This window comes from Budorcas taxicolor, chromosome 5 (assembly GCF_023091745.1).
Source record: "Budorcas taxicolor isolate Tak-1 chromosome 5, Takin1.1, whole genome shotgun sequence".
Lineage (NCBI taxonomy): Eukaryota > Metazoa > Chordata > Mammalia > Artiodactyla > Bovidae > Budorcas > Budorcas taxicolor.
In genome coordinates, this window is record NC_068914.1 from 54,459,206 (window position 1) to 54,477,465 (window position 18,260).

The following is an 18,260-nucleotide window of genomic DNA, read 5'->3' on the forward strand; positions in this document are numbered from 1 at the left end:
CTCAATCTTCAGAACACTTTTCATCTTGCAAAACTGAAACACTATGCTAATTAAACAGCAAATCCCCATTCCCACCTCCTCCCAAATCCTGACAACCATCATTCCACTTTCGCTATGATTTTCAGTACTTGAGGTACCTCATGTAAGTGGAATCAGACAGTAACTGTCTTTTTGTGACTGACTTATTTCACATAGCATAATGCTCTCAAGGTTCAACCAGGCTACAGCATATGTCAGAATTTCCTTCATAATGCTGAACAGTATTTCACTGTAAGTATATATTATATATTGTTATTCATCCACCCATTGATGAACATTTGGTTTTCTTCCATCTTTTAGTTATCGTGAATAAACATGGGTATATAAAAGTCTCTTTGAAACTTTCCTTTTAATTCTTTGGTTATGTGTCCAGAAGAGGAACTGCTTTATATTTATTGAGATATAATTCACACAATTTAAAGTAAACAATTTAGTGGTTTTTAGTAAATCTGCAGAGTTGTGTAACTATTACCACAATCAGTGTTGGAACACTCATCACTCCTAAAAGAAATTCTATCCATAAGCAATCATCTATCACCATAAATTGACATCTCCCAAATTCATATCTCTAGCTTATACCTCTCTCTACTAACATATTCAACTGCCTGGAAATCTAGCAGGCAAAACAAACTTAACAGGTCTAAAAAATGAACCCCTGAACCTTTTCCTATAAAACTTACTTCTTCCACAATATTCACATCTCTCGTAAAAACAGCACCCATCTAGTTGCTAAAACCAAAAAGCTTAGAATCCTCCCTGCCTCCTTCTTACACACCCTACTTTTAATCATGCAGTGGTCTTCTTGGTCAAATCTTTATAATGTATCTAAACCCACACTTTTCTCCTCACTTTGTCTGCTGCCACCCACTTCTCCCCTCGCCATTCTCCTACTGTTGCCCTTCCCTTGCACAGCAGCCCCACAGAACCTTTCTACAGTAAGTCAGATCATGTCACTCCTCTAATCTCAGTCTCTCCACTGACCCCCAATTTCACTCAGATTAAAAGCTAAAATCCTTCCAATGGCCCACACGGGCTTGTGTGATGTGGTCCACTGCTCCTTCTGGGACCTCATGTCCTCCCAGCCTCTTCCACGTTCTGTCTGCTTCGGCCACACTAGGCTTGTTCACTGCTCCTCTGGAACATCAGGCACCCTCCCGTCCGCGGACTCACTGCTCCCACTGCATGCAGCGCTCTTTCCTCAGGCCTGCATGATTCACTCCACCGCCTAGAGAAGGTCTTAGCTTAAATACATCCTTATCAGTGAGGACTTCTTGACCATTCTATTTAAATTTGTCTTGTTCACCCCATACACTTTCTGTCTTCTTTGTCTGTTTTACTTATCTCCAAAGCTTTTATTGACAGGTAACTTTATGCCTGATCCTACCACTTACAATATACTTCTTTCAACTTAAAAAATATTAAAAAGGTGTAGAATTAATCATACACTTGTTCAAGTAGAACCTTACTCCACATATTACTAAGTAAACTGATTTTTTTCACTCAAATTATAACTGTCCTTCAATGTCAACAATTATTTATTGAAAAAGTCAAGTATCGTACTTTACACAAGACAGTTTTAAACATGCTTTCCATTTAGGTTGGTTTCCATTACCTTGCCGATTAACTTCATTCTGAAGTAGCTCTTCCATTGCCTCCTCCTCAGCAATATCTAAAGGTGTGTCTCCTTCACTGTTGACAGCTCCTACATGTGCTCCCTGACCAATCAAAAACCTGCAGAATTAAAGGGAAGAGAGTTAAGCAATGATGGTATTGTTGAAATAAGACTAAATGAATAGCTAATGACGTAAGCTTCTATGCAAGAGCAGTAATAAAAACAAAAGAAAGCATAGGCATTATGTAAGCTTTAAACTACCATAAAGCATGCTTTCTTTTCTTTTTAAAATTTCGTATTTCCTAATTTTTCTGTAAGGAATACACTAATACAATACTAATACAAAAAACTCAGTCGTGTCCAACTCTTTGTGACCCCATGGATTGCAGCCTAAGAGTCTCCTCTGTCCATGGGATTTTCCAGGTGAGAATACTGGAGCAGGTTGCCATTTCCTTCTCCAAGAGATCTTCCCGACCCGGGGATCAAACCCAGGTCTCCCACGTTGTAGGCAGATGCTTTACCATCTGAGCCACCAGGGAAGTCACAATACTATATTAATACTGTACAAATACTAATACAAAACTGTCATTTAAAAATATTACAAGTATTTTAAAACAATTATGAAAGCTTTCATAGGATTATTTCAGACTGTCTCCATTAAGATTTTTCATTATCTCCATATTGACTGGTTCCCTAACTGATCTTCACACTCCCAGTCTCATGCCATAAGCAAAAGCTCCTAACCCGAGACTCATGGACATAATGCGGAAAGTCATTCAGCTGGTACAGGTATCTTAAAATACTGTTCATGCTCATCAGTCTTTTTAATGTGTTACTGAAGAAGAATACACATACTTTGCACTATTTTATTTTATGCATCTGAAATATAATACTAAGAACAGATTCACAGGCGTCATTACACCTGCCAAAGGGATCAAGGGATCCAGATACAAAATGGTTATGAATCTCTTTCACTATACCAACTGCACATCTTCCAGAATCATCTATTTGATATGACTGGAGTCAATTCTCAATTTAAGATTCTCTGAATGGTTGTCCATGCTAGGAGAAAACACACATGACCCTTATTGATCTGGTTTTATCTTCTTTGCAGCCTCATACTCTTCTTTCCACATTTTAGACTCCAACAATATGGAACTATAGTTCCAGACTAAACCATGTTCTTTTGGCATCCATGATTTTACTTTTATGTAAAGAATGGTTCTTTTTTTCTCATATCCCTAAATCAATCTACTCTTATTCATTTATTTTTATAGGTTACATGACAATATATGCAGTATAAAAACAGTGAATAAGAAAAAAAAGCCCACAGTTTTTAAAAAAGAAAAAAACTCTATACCTCTTTTATTGTCATGTTCCCTCTCAGAGATAAACACTATCAATAGCATGGCAAGAATCTTTCCAGTATCTTTGCTATAAATTTATGTTTGTATATAAACAAATATACATAGTTACTTTTGAGGTTCTTTATGTAAAACAAAATTAATGGGATTACTTTAAATGCACTAGAATGCAACATTTGCCTTCTAATAGCTGAAAAACATTTCATGATATGACTGGATCAATTTTTTTAATACTATCTTGCTAAAGGATGTGTTCTTAAATGGACATTTGACATTATCAACCTTTAAAATTTTTCTCAATGTGATGAGAATAAAGCACCTTATCATCATTTTATTTCCTGAGTACACAGGAGGTTGAAAATATCTGGATACATTTACTAGCATTTGTTATTTTCTCCTTTTGTGAACTTTCCATTTACATCTTTCACTTTTATTTTTAATGTCTGCATTAATTCCACAAGCACTTATGGGATGTTATAGGTTGAATGACTTTGTGTTCCTCCAAAATTCATGTTGAAACCCCAAACTACCAACGTCATGGTATTAGGAGGCAGGATTTGGGGAAGGTAATTTAGGTATAGATCAGATCATGAGGTTGGAGAATCCATGATGGGATTAATGTTTTTAAAGAAGAAAATAATAGAGCTCACTGTCTCTACATTGGGTACACAGCAAGATGGCAGCCACCTCCAAGCCAGGAAAGGAGCCCTCCCAAGACACAGAATTGTGTGTCTTGAACTCGCTAGTCTCCAGAACTGTGAGAAACAAATGCCTGCTGTTCAAGCCTCCTAATTTATAGCATTTTTCTTACAGCAGTCAAAGCTAAGACAAGTGCCTACTATGTATCGAGCACTCTGTTACATGTCAGGAATATAATAGCAAACAAAAACAGATACAGAGCTTCCCCTCAATGATTTTATAATCTAGAAAGAGAGCTAGATTATTTATCTAAATTAATGTAAAACTTTGATGCCTTATGACAGAGACTTTTACCTCTATAAGGGAATTGACAGAACTTTCATTTAGTAAGGTCAGGAAAGGATTCCCTGAAGAATAAATACATACTAGCAGCAAACGTAACGGAAGGAGTGTGTGTGCCAGAACCAAAACCCTGTGACAGGAAACATGTATGACCAGACAAGTGCTTGTGTCTGTGCTAAGTGGCTTCAGTAGTGTTTGACTCTGAGACCCTATGGACTATGGCTAGACAAGGGCCTGGTTCATTTTCCTGGGAGTAACTGAAAAAGAATTAATCAGTCTCTACACAGTTTCTGTCATGCACACCCCGAAGTTAGTGTTTATTTCGTAAGATCCTTAAATGATCATTTATGTGTTTCAAGAAGACCACTTTGTACAGTATGGAAAACAAATAGAATGGAGAAAGAAAGCAGGCACACCAGCTAATGAGCTACTGCAGCAGTAGAGAAAAATTATGTTGGAAGTCTGAATTTGATGGAGGAAATGGATAAATTCCAGAGATATCTAGGAGACCCTAGAGATCAGGTGGATACAAGAAGCAAGGGCGAGGAAGGTATCTATGATGAACTGAAGTTTTCAATGTGTATGGATGGCTATACTAATTAACGATTCACAAAAAATGAAGTTATTCCCTACTTCTAATAGACATGTTGCAAGTATGCTGTCACTACACTACATTACACTACATTTACTATGTTGTCACTACATAAAATGTTGTCACTACTACAAAAAATATTTCTGACAGTATTCTGTTATGAGTTAAGTTTAAAGGTTATATGAAGTCAGGTCTGTCGACCTTTTGCTTTAAGAAGGGTTTTCCCAACTAGCTATGAATATCTATGTGGAGATATAACTTTTATAAGACACACAGACAGAAAGAGAAAGAGAGAAGAAGGAAATACTATATACCAAAAGTTAACAGAGGTAACATTAGGAGGGTTTTGCTTTGTTTTTTCATCCATGCCTCACGGCACCTGGGGTCTCAGGTCCCCAACTAGGGATTGAACCCGCACCCTCCGCACTGGAAGCGTGGAGTCTTAACCAGTGGACCACCAGGGAAGTCCCACATTAGGAGATATTTGTATTAGTGGGACTTTTCCGGGGGTGGGGGGGGGGGAGGGAGTGGCATTTGTTAGCCTAGTTTTCTTCAGCAAGTTCATTTTGTGTATGTATATCAGACCACAAAAGTGGCTACCATGCCATTTTGCAGCCTGGTATTTTTAGACTTAATAATATGTTATAGGCATTTCTCCTTATATGAAGCAATGCTTCATTTTTATGATGTTCGCAGGATGTCTACAAACAGAAGTCATAGGTGAATTGAAGCAACTGTTTCTGTCCACAGTCTTTAAAGTCGTAATATAAAAGTGATGAATAGCATATACATACTATCATGTGTCAACAGGTAACGAGCAGGAAACTGCTGTGGAACACAGGGAGCGCAGCTTGGTGCTCGTGATGATCTAGAGGGGTGGGGTGGGGGGAGAGGGAGGGAGGCTTAAGAGGGAGGGGATATAAATATATGTGAAAGTGAAGTCGCTCAGTCGTGTCCAGCTCTTTGTGACCCCACGGACTGTAGCCCACGGAATTTTCCAGGCAAGTGTACTGGAGTGGGTTGCCATTTCCTTCTCCAGGGGATCTTCCTGACCCAGGGATCGAACCCGGGTATCCCGCAATACAGGCAGATTCTCTGAGCCACCAGGGAAGCCCATATATAAACATATATAAATATAATTATGACTGATTCGTGTTGATGTATGGCAGAGATCACAACAATGTAAAGCAATTACCTCCAATAAAAAAAGAAAAGTAATGAAGAATATCTATATACTATATATGAATAAATCTGGAGGAAAAAAAAAGATATTAGTGCAATAGTAACTATTATGCTCCAGGAGAGTATGTAAGCATTCTGCTAGGCAAAATCTCAATCAAGCAATCAGATATTTAAATAAAACCACTTATATTTTGCTTGTATGCGTGTTAAGTCGCTTCAGCTGTGTCCAACTATTTGTGACCCTATGGACTGTAGCCCCCTAGGCTCCTCTGTCCATGGGATTCTCCAGGCAAGAATACTGGAGTGGGTTGCCATTTCTTACTCCAGGGGATCTTCCGGACCCAGAGATCAAACCTGTGTCTCCTGTGACTCCTGCATTGCAGGTGGATTCTTTACAGTTGAGCCGTCTATATTTAGCCTAGGTATTAAAAATCATTCACGAGATGTAAAGACAGAATAAAAGGAAGACCTCAGAGTGGCTGCAGTGCTTGTGGCAGAGGGAAGCAGGGTCTCAAGGAGATACCAGGTCAAAGCCAAAAAAGAGTCAATCTAAAATTTATATAAGCAGGAAGGATGTTAAGAGAAACTAACAAGAGTAAAGCTCTGAAAACTGCTGGCCGGAAGTAGGTCCTGGAGCAATCCCTGAGCCAAAAGTTTAGGTATAAATATGTACTCATACAATTCACAAATCTCTCTAGCACTCTCAAACTACTATTTGCAAATGTAAGTTTTAAAAGAGATATGTCAATCAATCAATACACATCATGGCATTCTTATTTATTACCATGAATAATCTGAAAAAATCATTCAAAGATTGGTTTGGTGAGAAAAAAGAGCATAAACATTTAAATTCTGCAGACTTTGGGTATGGTTCCCACTTCAGTTTCTTGACAGCTGTGTGATATTCATTAACTTAAAACATTTGAAGCCTAGTTTATAGATAACTTACAGGGTTGCATTATGTTTAAATGAGTTGATGTCTAAAAAGAAAGTTAAAATTCTATCTTTTATCACATCATGAGAAATCATCATATTCAGAAAGCAATGTTTAAGATAATGTGAAACAAAATAACAGTGATCTGGAATACCAGAAATTCACTTTGTGGGACCCTTGGAGATACTGAGAACAGACAGCTAGATTTCCTTCAGAACAAAAAAAGGCTGGGTATTATAAGCAGCTCATGGGACTCCTGATTAGGAAAACACACTATATTTATTTTAAGATTTCTTGAGGGGGGAAAAAAACAAAAACACAAAGATTTCACACAGAAGTCCCAAAGTGGAAGTCAGAATATTAGGCTGTTTCTCAGACAGGTGACTTTTTAGAATACTTCAGGGTTTATAAAAGAGAGAGGGGGCAGGCTTGCTCACTCATGTTTGACTCTGTGACCCCATGGACTGTAGCCTGCCAGGCTCCTCTGTCCATGGGGACTCTCCAGGCAAGAATACTGGAGTGGGTTGCCATTTCCTCCTCCAGGGGATCTTCCCAACCCAGGGATCGAACCCATATCTCCCACATTACTGGCGGATGCTTGACTGCCTGAGCCACAGGGAAGCCCAGGAGATGCCACCTACTGAATGATTAAAATCATTATATATTATTGGAGAGAAAAACAGTGGATTCACTGCTAGGTTTACTGAGATTTTTGATCATCTAACAGTTTTAAGTCAATTAAATAATTTTAGATAATTAATAAACCTCAAAATCAAGACATGATCCAAAGTATTTATACAAAATTACTGCTTATGTGTTAATCTAAAAATCTAATAAAAAGTGTAAAACTGTTAAGTTAATGTATGCAACTTGGATGTGGTATATTAGATGGGTAGGATTCGATCTTGGTTAGAATGATTCAGTGTCAACTGAATTTGAACGACAAATCTGATGGATTCTATTAATTATCTTGGATTCTGAGTTTTGTCAAAAGCCAAACTACAGAAGAGACTGCTTGAGAAAGAAGCTAATGAAAACACAGTGATTAGAGACAGAGATTTCATCAGCAAGAATTGAATAATGTACATTGTTATTTACTGGAGAAAAACTAGTATCAAGAGGCTGTTTCAACCAATACGTGGATTTTCCATGTACTCAATCCATGAATTTTTTAAAAATTGAAATGTTAGTGTAGCCTTAAGAAAAAAGTTCTGTTACAAAGATGAACTCAAGATCATTACAGTAAGCAAAATAGTCACAAAAAGCCAAACGCTGTATGATTCTACTCATATGAAATGTCTAAAGTTGTCAAAATCATAAAAATAGCAGTTATCAAGAAACTAGGAAGGCAGTTACCAAGAAACTAGGGGAGTGAGGAGGGGAAATTAGTGTTTACCAGGTAGAATTTTAGTACTGCAAGATGAAAAAGTCTATCGCAATTTGTAGCAAAAAAAAAAAAAGAATATACTTAACATTATTAAAATTGAATATTACATTTCTATCACAATTTAAAAAAAACCACAAAAGTCAGAAAACGACTTAAATAATTGTTTCTTGAAAATTTAAATGAATTACTCAAAACCATCCAATGAGACAGAAATTACGAAAATTAAGCTACCTGAACTTTTCAAAGATGGTAAGTAGAACATTAACTTCAAAAATAAATGGTATTTACTTTTGAAGTCTCTGAGCAACATCATAAAATAAGTATAAATAACCTTGTGCATCTTCAGTGGGAATGTACTCTGCTATCTCATATTTAAAGTTCTTTATCATAATAAAAAATAGCTGAAAATAACTGTAACAATAATCCAAACAAAAGTTATGACCTGGGACTTCTGAGAGTTTTTTTAAATTAACAGTTCTTCCCTCAGCACTTGACAAATGCTGCGCCACATCTTTCTCGTCTCCATGTTTCTGAAGACACGTCTGTTTTAGTTCAGTCCCCCCCGCCCCAATCTTACAGTAATTTCTTTCTCATTGCTTCAAATTTTTAGTCTTTAGCTTTCAGAACTGAAAGGTTTATCCTGTTTCAAATTTGCTAAATTTCCTGAATCTGTAGGTTTATACTTTTGCCAAGTTTAAGTAAGTTTTTAGCTATTATTTATTATTTCTTTAAACACTTCTCCAGCCATGCCCTCTCTCTTCTTCTGGGACTCCAAAGGCATAAATGTGAGCTCTCTGGTATAGTCCCACTGGCCCTTGAGGCTCTGTTCATTTAATTTTAGTCTAGTTTCTCTCTGTTGCCCATTTTGGTCATTTCTATTGTTCTGTTTTTTGGCTCACCAATTCTTTCTTCTATCCCCTCCATTCTGCTGTTAAGCCTATCTGTTATTTATTTCGGTTATTAGATTTTTTCAATTCCAAAATTTCCATTTGATTCTTCATCTTATATTTCTTTGCAGACTTTTTTTGGCTGCAACTTTTTTTCATTTGTTTCAAGCATACTTTTAATTGCTTGTTGAAGCATTTTTGTGATAGATGTTCTTACAATCTTTGTCAAATAATTTTAAGATTAATATCTTGGTAATCTCAATGCTGGTCTCCACTGTCTCTTTCATTCAATTTGAGATTTTCCTTCTTATGACAACTGATTTTCATTTAAAATTTGGACACTCTGAGCACTATGAGAGTCCAGATCATGATTAAATCTTATATGTTTGCTGATGATGTTTTTGGCCCTGCTCTAGCAGAAAAGATGGGAAGGGGCTATCTCATTATTACAAGGTAGGGGTAGAAGTTCAGGTTCCCCACTCAGCCTCCATTGACACTAGAGATGGAGCAACTCCCTGTTACTTCTGGTTCCCCACCAAGCCTTCACTGATACCTTCCTGGCTGAGAAGGTATCCTATGTGGCTCCCACTGACACAAGGGGAGAGTTAGGCCTCTTTACTGATGGGCAATGGCGGAAGTATAACCTCTCTACCACGCCTCTTCTGACTTCACCTAAGTGGGGAGGTGGAGGTGCTCCTTTTTACTACCAGGTGGGGGTGTAAATCCAGACTTCCCACATGGTCTCCAGTGCAAATGAGGGGAGGGCTAGTTAACCATCTGATGAGGATGGAAGTCTCAGCGGGCTCTGTATCTCACCTAATCCAACGTCATGACAACAGGGGCTGCTAGGGCACCTTGTGCCAGCCTGGTAATGTTGGAAGTCTATGTTCCCTACTTGGCCTGTGCTAGTGAGGGTGTGGGTGGGAAATGGGTTTCCTTCTGCGGTGCTTGGTGGAGTAAAGAGTAGGTTTTTGTTTTTAAAGGTTTTAGGGTGTCTCTCTCCTAGTACTTGGCTAAAAGGGTTATGCTTTGTTGGGGCTCTCTTTGAGGGCAGTGTGCAGCCACCATTGTTTCTGGGTTATCGGTTTCCTCAGTTCGAAGTGTGGCACACTGAGGCAAAAAGCCAAAAACTCACTCCTGTGTCACTCCTTGAATCCTGAGATCCCAAGCTGTTCTGACTTCTTTACACTTTTCAGAGTCTTTGTTATCTTATATATAATATGCAGGGTTTTTAGTTGTACTTAGCAGGAAAAATAGGGAAAAGCATATATAGTCTATTTTCCCATAAACAGAAATTATTTCAATCTAAAAAAAATAAATTTGTCAAAATCCCTCAGGTGGAAGTATTATTTTTATATGTAAATCATGTTATTAGTCCAGTAACATGGATTAATGTGGTCCTGATACCTTGCCATACACCTGGCTGAATTTCTGACATCATGGTTTCACAGTTATGCTCTAGATACAATAGCGAAGACCAGGCTAATACGTGTGAGAGAAATGAATTTATTGTGAAAGTGGGCTCTTTTCCAACTGTCTAGGCACCTGGATTGTCAAAACAAAACAAAAACAAATTCAAAATGTGTGCAAGTATTTACATTCCTCTCTTCTCTTTGCAGAGTACCTTTAAATATAGGAAATTCTAAAGGTTCTGTCTTCACTATTGATTCAATTATTCCCCAGAGCAGTGACAATACTTCTTTGATTGTGTGCTAACGCCTACTAAAGATGCATACTTGTTTATTAAAACCAATTACATGTACTGCTGTCCTACATTATTACTGCATCTTCCAATGCCCAGAGGCAAAAATTCTACTTATTGTGTAATAATTCTAAGATGTAAATTCCCCCAGATTTTAATATTGCTAAAACGTACAATCAATTGAACTTACACTCATACATACAATGGATAAGGAACTCAACGTGGCTGTCTTTGTCGTGGCTGTCTTTGTCGGTCTTTGTGTAGCCCAGTCATAGCTATTCCTGCTGTTTCCACTTCAACTGATTTATGTGCACTGATACCTTTAATACCTTATTTATTGAGCTTAATTATTAACTTAAAAAATACCTTCCTGGATGGTGTTTGACATTTTTTGTTGATACCGTGTAATAAGGTCAAGAAAGCACCACCAACAAAACCTGCAGGATGCTATTAATGTCAGTGGCTTAGAAGAAAATCCCAAAGGCAACAAGAAAACATTCTTTAGCAACGCTGCATCCATGACATGGCAACTGCATAAAGAATGACACTATGTGGGGGAAAAAAACATCTCAAGGTGCTTAAAAACAAGAAACCACACACACTGTGTTACAGTAGTTTTTTTTTTTTAACCTTTTAAGTTGGTACATAAAATAATGATACTCTGTTAAAACGACGAAATCAGATTTGATGAAATTCAGTATACGCATTATAAACATACCCCCAAAAGTCCTGGTTTCTTATTGCATCTTTTCAATTGGCATCTCAAACTAGGCCTATTTAAATCCACATTATACTATATGCTTTCCTCTGCTTCCCTCAATCAATTCTTATTTTAGTTTAATGGTGTCCTTTTACCAATTACAAAGGCTGGAAGGGGAGGCAGAACAGTGTAGTGCAGACTTGACAAGACAGTCTAGGTTTAAATCCTAGCTCTGCCAATTACTGTATGTGATTTCTCTCTCTGTTTCCTCACCCATAAAATAAGAATTACAATATGGGCCAATCACTCATCTATGCACAGATTTCAAAACTTGTCATATTTTGGAAAGCTACTGAGTTTTCCAAACTCACTCCTACTGAGTCTGAGTCCATCCTCCATAACCAAACATATTGATACTTTTGCAAAAATAAATTAACGCTTAAGTGGGTGAGAAACAAAGACTATAAACAGCCTCGCCTCAGGTCTAGTCATGGTTTGCTGCCAAGTGAGCCTGCACCAATCTTGCAACTGGTCATTTTTCAGAGTTTTGGGGTTTTAGAATTGTGCATCTGGGCCGTAGGGTAGTGGTAGCAATATATTTTCACGTAATTGTCAGAATGACCAAAATTATATACAGTTAAAAAGACTCTGAGCAGTGACTCAAAGTGCTCAGCCAATGTTAGCTATTACCAGCACTATCATTACTGTTGATTTTTCTTCCCACCTTACTACCTAGATCCAGTCAATCACACCAAACATTTTTAATTTTATTTTCCAAATTTCTTTCAGATCTGCCCCACCTCCAAGCAAGGCACACAATTTCCTCTGTGCTACAGCCCCAGTTCCCTCTTCCTGTTTTACTAGCTACTCTCGCCATATAACACTAATGTTCCTCTCCTGAGAATGCTATACAGCTCCAAAGAAGCCTGTTATCCAAGTCAATCATGACAACCACTGATTTGGTTAACCAGAAAAGATTATTAAAATAGGTAATAGTAAAATATATCACATATGTGAAAATAAATAAATGCAAGACATTTATTTCAACACAGACGATACTTAAGAATGTCTCCAATGACTTAAATCCATGTTCCCTTTCCTGCATAAATTATACTCCTAATGTACTAAGACATCAAAATGTCTTAAAGTGAAACTAACATTTGCAGTCAACACAAATGCAATCTGAGTATATAATCCTTCTAGATATTTTTTTCTTTCAATTTTTCAGTTGTTGCACCCACATCCAATTAAAGAGCAATTATATTTTCAGGACTTTCCCTTTATTGAGGCTTTTCCAAATAGTTAAGTTAATCATTAGCAATAATTTTCTGTTTTGTACACACTGCATCAGTTTTGAGTGCTCTCATTAAATTATATTATCACGAACAAGGGAAATAGACATTAATAGGCCAGAAAACACACAACTAACTTTTGGTAGGCTTGTAATTCAACTAGTGGAAACAGAAGTGAGCTTAGTAGAAGTAGTCTACGTGTTACAATGGTCAATATTAATAACTTTATAGCAGTCATTCAATATGTTATAACAAAGAAATGGCCAATGTTAGTAATAGAGTGGATGTTAGTTAAAAGAGCTTTAACCATGTGTTATTTCCCATTTCTGAATATGACTTTTCTCAGATAGATCTCAATTCCCAGAGGCAAAAATTCTGCTACTCTAGATAGGGGGAAGCTGCCGTGTAGCACAAGGAGCTCAGCTCAGTGCCCTATGATGACCTAGAGGGGTGAAGCAGGGTGGTGTGGTAGGAGAAAGGCTCACAAGAGAGAGGGTATATATATAATCTGATTCTATATACATATAGCTGATTTATGTTGTTGTACAGCAGAAACTAATTCAATACTGTAAAGCAATTATACTCGAATTAAAAAAAAAAAAAACCCTGTCCATTGTTTAATCTAATAATGTCACCTCCCTGGAATCTTTCTCTGAATGGTCTAAAGAGAATTGATCACTTCTTCCTCAATGTTCCTTGAACATCTCTTGGTCCATTTCTTCTGCCTAGTATTGGTACTGACTTCATATGTATCTGTAAGCTTGAAGATTAGGTGCAATTGCCATCATTTTTACTTTTTAAAATCCCTAACGCTACTATGCTGCTGCTAAGTCGCTTCAGTTGTGTCCGACTCTGTGAGACCCCATAGACGGCAGCCCACCAGGCTCCCCTGACCCTGGGATTCTCCAGGCAAGAACACTGGAGTGGGCTGCCATATAGGAGACAGTAATAATGTAACAGAAAGAACATCAGAATTTGAGTCTTGAGAATGAGGGTCCAGTTCTGATTGCGAAACGGAAATAACTGAACATGTTCATAGAGTAGTTAAAAAAAACAGCAATAAGTATATCAGAATACTGTCGTTGCTGTTTAGTCACTAAGTCGTATCTGACTCTTTTGTGACCCCTAGACTGTAGCCTGCCAGGCTCTCTGTCTATGAGATTTCCCAGGCAAGAATATTGGAATGGGTTGCCATTTCCTTCTCCAGGGGATCTTCCCAATCCAAGGACTGAACCCTGTGTCTCAAGCATTATTCTTTACTGCTAAGCCACCAGCGAAGCATATATGAAAATATTAGTTTGGGGCAAATATACCTCATAAATAAAATTTATAGTGTTTTCAAAGGCTCTTAGATTCAATTTCACCTTCTGAGACGTTTAATCAAAACACATGGTCTGTTTACACTAGCAATGTATCATTCTTAAGAAATATGTAAACTGAAATGCATGGATTTGCCAACTCTTCTTGGAGCTCAAATAACCATATATCAAAGTAAATATGACAAATGACTACTTCCCTCTCCCTGTTCCTCTCCTTGAGCTAGGTCTGCCCTAAGGGCAAATAATCAGATTATAGTTTTATTAAATAATCCAGGAAAACCAAGAGTTTAGCTATTTTTCACTAAAAGTAGTGACCAAAAATAGTAATACAAGTAATAACTAATTCAGCTAACTGTACTGATATTAAATATTTTATTGTATTTAAATATTAAATACAGCTAAACCATACTGATATTAAATTCAGCTAACTGTATTGCTATTCATTGTGCCAAGTGTTTTATAAATATGATCTCATCTAATCTTCACAATAATCTTATAAAGTAGGGGTAAGTGCTAACTAACATTTCCACTTTATAGATGAGGAAACAGGTTCAGAGAAGTTGGTAGTCTGTCTAAAGTTAATAGCAATTACTTAGCAGTTAAAATAAAAAGAGTTGTCTCATTCCTGACCTTGAACTCAGGAATATTATAATGCTTCTCATAGATGTGGTGATGCAGTTCATATAGTTCTTAAATTGGTAAGAATTTCTGATTCTTTCACCACAAATAACATTACTGAATTCCAGACAGGTGAACCAGCAGGTGCAGACTATGAAGCAAGATGCCTAGTTTGTTTAAAGGCTCAGCAAGAAGACCAGTTTGGCTAAAAGAGACCCTGGGGAAGAATGGAGAAAATGACATCACAGATGTAACAGGGGGCCACACCATAGCCTCATAGCAACCAGAACCCCATTTTTTGAATGCATCATAAACCAATGAAGGATGAAGAGCTTTGAATAAAATGTGATGCTATTCCACCTACAATGTCTTACAAGGATCATTCTAGCTGCTGTGCAGAAAACATGGGGGGAGAAGAAGATGGTTATGGCTAGAATGATTCCAACTGCAATAATTCCAGTGAAGAACAACAGTGTCCAGGATCAGGGAGAAAGGAAAGAGGTGATGAAATAGTTAGATACTGAATATATCTTGAAAGATAAGCCAAGAGAAGTCTTGAAGATTCCGCTGGATATTTATGAAATAAAGGTTATAATGAAGAAGAAAAGACATGATATAAATAAGCCACCACAGTATTTTAAAAAGTTCTATCCTTAAATAGTTGATTCTTTAATGATCAAATGACAAAGCTAGTGAAACTTTTTCCATGCTGTATATAAGACCATGAAAATGTCACTGAATGCCATCACCTATTTTATGATGATATGAAATCTTCAACAGCAATGTCTTCAAAGCTACTCCAAACATGAAGGAAAATATATTAAATGCACTAATTAACCAATTTCATTCTATATGCTATGAAACCACATAATGCTAGCCTAACACAGGGCTAATTTTCTCTATTATTGGAAAATTTTAATGCAAACCCTAGAGCTACTTGAGATAAAAGCATTCCTTAAATACCTGTGGTGGAAGCCTAAAAAAATATAGTGATGAAATTTAAAAGATTATAATCATATCAATAACCAAGATGTCAATAAAACAAATCATTTAAGTTTTATTGTTCCACTATGAATTATTTTTCACATAAACAAAAATTCTTACAATTTGCAAGAATAAAAAAAAAAAAAGACAATGCCAAGGAAAAGGTCATAGTCATTCAAAAAAGTAACATTCGTTGGTCAATCAAGAAGGACAAGCTGAATTAACCACAATGACACTGTACAATGGAGTATGAAATACTAAATTTAAAGAGAACAATGAGAAATATCTCTATATCCCACTACATAGTAGTGTCCAGGAGAGACTGTTAAGTGAAAAAAGAAGAGTGGAGAAATAGTATATGATAATTTTTCACTTATCTACAAAGGGGGAATAATGCTCACATTAAAACACAAAGTGGGATAAAACAAAATTTAAAAATGTTAGCTATAGGAAATAGGGTGGTAACTGCCATTAGACCTGGTATTTTATGTAAACTGTCAAACAAAATTAAACAAAAAACAAACTCTAAAACAGAAGTAAACAATTAACATAACGGTATATATAGTTAGTGTCATAGCCACACAGAAAAGTACCATTCCAAGTGACTTCAACACACACAATAATTCGATGGTATACTCCAACTGGGATACCATAAGGACAAAAAGAAATGTCACCCTCCTCACTCCTGTCAAAAAACAAAACCAAAACCAAATCCCAAACTTCAAGCTGCTTTCAGTACTTATGATTACTGGTGGTACTGTTATAAGCTGTCTAATGTATGTGTAATATATAATGCAGCAAATTAGTAACTATGTATTATTTTAATTCTATAGTTCTTGGCAATGAAGAAGGGAGAAAGAAAATACAGAGAAAAAACAGAAGAGGTTAAAGAAAGATACCCTGTGGGTGCTGAATTTCAAAGAATGACCAATCCAGTATAAAAGGGACAGGTTTCTTTAGAGAAATGGCAATTCCAGAAACATAAAAGATGTGTCTGGAATATTTTTATACTACTAAACAGGAATGGAATTTTAAAAAATCACTTTACTGGGTCATATCCCAAGGTCTTAGAAGCCAACATGAAGAGACTCTTGTTGATCAAAGATGGTACAATTTGCTAATCAGTAAGGATAATAACTGCAATACACTGAAATACATCAAGTATGCTTAAATGCACGCACTGCTCAAGTTACTTAAATCACACATACACACACAAAATCAATTAGTCCTTTCTGAAGGTTAAGTAAGCCAACTCACTATTTTGAAAACCAGTATTATAAAGGGAAAGAATAAAGAATATATCCTGATTTCGTATAAAACTTGTACTAGTGGTAACCAAATAGTAGACATGAAGTTTCCTTTACAAAAATGTTTCAGCTATAAAAAAGAACTGAGTTTTCTTCTAATTATTCTTTCATCTATTCTTTCTTTTACTCATTATTATTTCTTGGTTACGTCAATGCTTCTTACATAATAACTTAAATATATAATTCAGTTATAGTTAATGGTTAGTTATAATTAACTGATCATCTTAGACTGGAATACTAAATTGAACACATTTTCTTGGACTCCGTAATCGTTCAAGTATGTATTAAAGTCATTATATTTAATTTTGCTCTTACTCTACAGTCTAATGACATCGAACTGTAACTTTTAAGGAAGAACACCTTAATTCAACAGTGAGAATTTTATACTGCCTGTATTAGACTGCTAGCATTACCATAACAAAATACCCACAGACAAACTGGATCAAACAACAGAAACTCATTTTCTCATAGCTCTGGAGGCTAGAAGGTCAAGATCAAGTGCTGGCAGGATTGGTCTCCCCTGAGGAGTCTCTCAGCTTACAGACGGCCACCTGCTAGCAGTGTCCTTATGCTGTCTTTTCTCTGTGCAAGCCCTTGATGCCATTTTTTGTGTGCAAATTTCCTCTCAAAAAGATACAGCAAGATTGGATTAGGGCCCACCCTAAGGGCCTCATCATCTCTTAAAAGGCTCTCTATATATAGTCACATTCCCATGTTCTGTGGTTAGGCCTTTAACATATGAATCTTATGGGGACATGATTCAGAGCATACCACTGTGAATTCAGTTCAGTTCAGTTCAGTCGCTCAGTCGTGTCCGACTCTTTGCGACCCCATGAACTGCAGCATGCCAGGCCTCCCTGTCCATCACCAACTCCCAGAGTTTGCTCAAACTCAGGTCCATTAAGTCGGTGATGCCATCCAACTACCTCATCGTCTGTCACTCCCTTCTCCTCCCTCCTTCAATCTTTCCCAGCATCAGGGTCTTTTCCAGTGAGTCAGTTCTTGGAATCAGGTGCCCAAAGTATTGGAGTTTCAGCTTCAGCATCAGTCCTTCCAATGAATATTCAGGACTGATTTCCTTTAGGATAGAGTGGTTAGATCTCCTTGCAGTCCAAGGGACTCTCAAGAGTCTTCTCCAACACCACAGTTCAAAGGCATCAATGTCAGCCTTCTTTATAGTCAAACTCTCACATCCATACATGACTACTGGAAAAACTATAGCTTTGACTAGACAGACCTTTGTTGGAAAACTAATGTCTCTGCTTTTTAATATGCTGTCAAGGTTGGTTACAGCTTTTCTTCCAAGGAGTAAGCGCCTTTTAATTTGATGGCTGCAGTCACCATCTTCAGTGATTTGGGA

At 37.0% G+C, this 18,260-nt stretch overlaps 1 protein-coding gene across 1 annotated transcript in view; it reads right to left on the minus strand.

The window, feature by feature from the left end:
- The window catches only part of PPP1R12A (protein phosphatase 1 regulatory subunit 12A), a 166,751-nt gene that overhangs the window by 82,199 nt on the left and 66,292 nt on the right, over positions 1-18,260 (minus strand). The window contains exon 3 of the mRNA XM_052639588.1: positions 1,652-1,770. Coding sequence (XP_052495548.1) covers positions 1,652-1,770 — 119 coding nt within the window. The remainder of the gene's footprint in view (positions 1-1,651; positions 1,771-18,260) is intronic.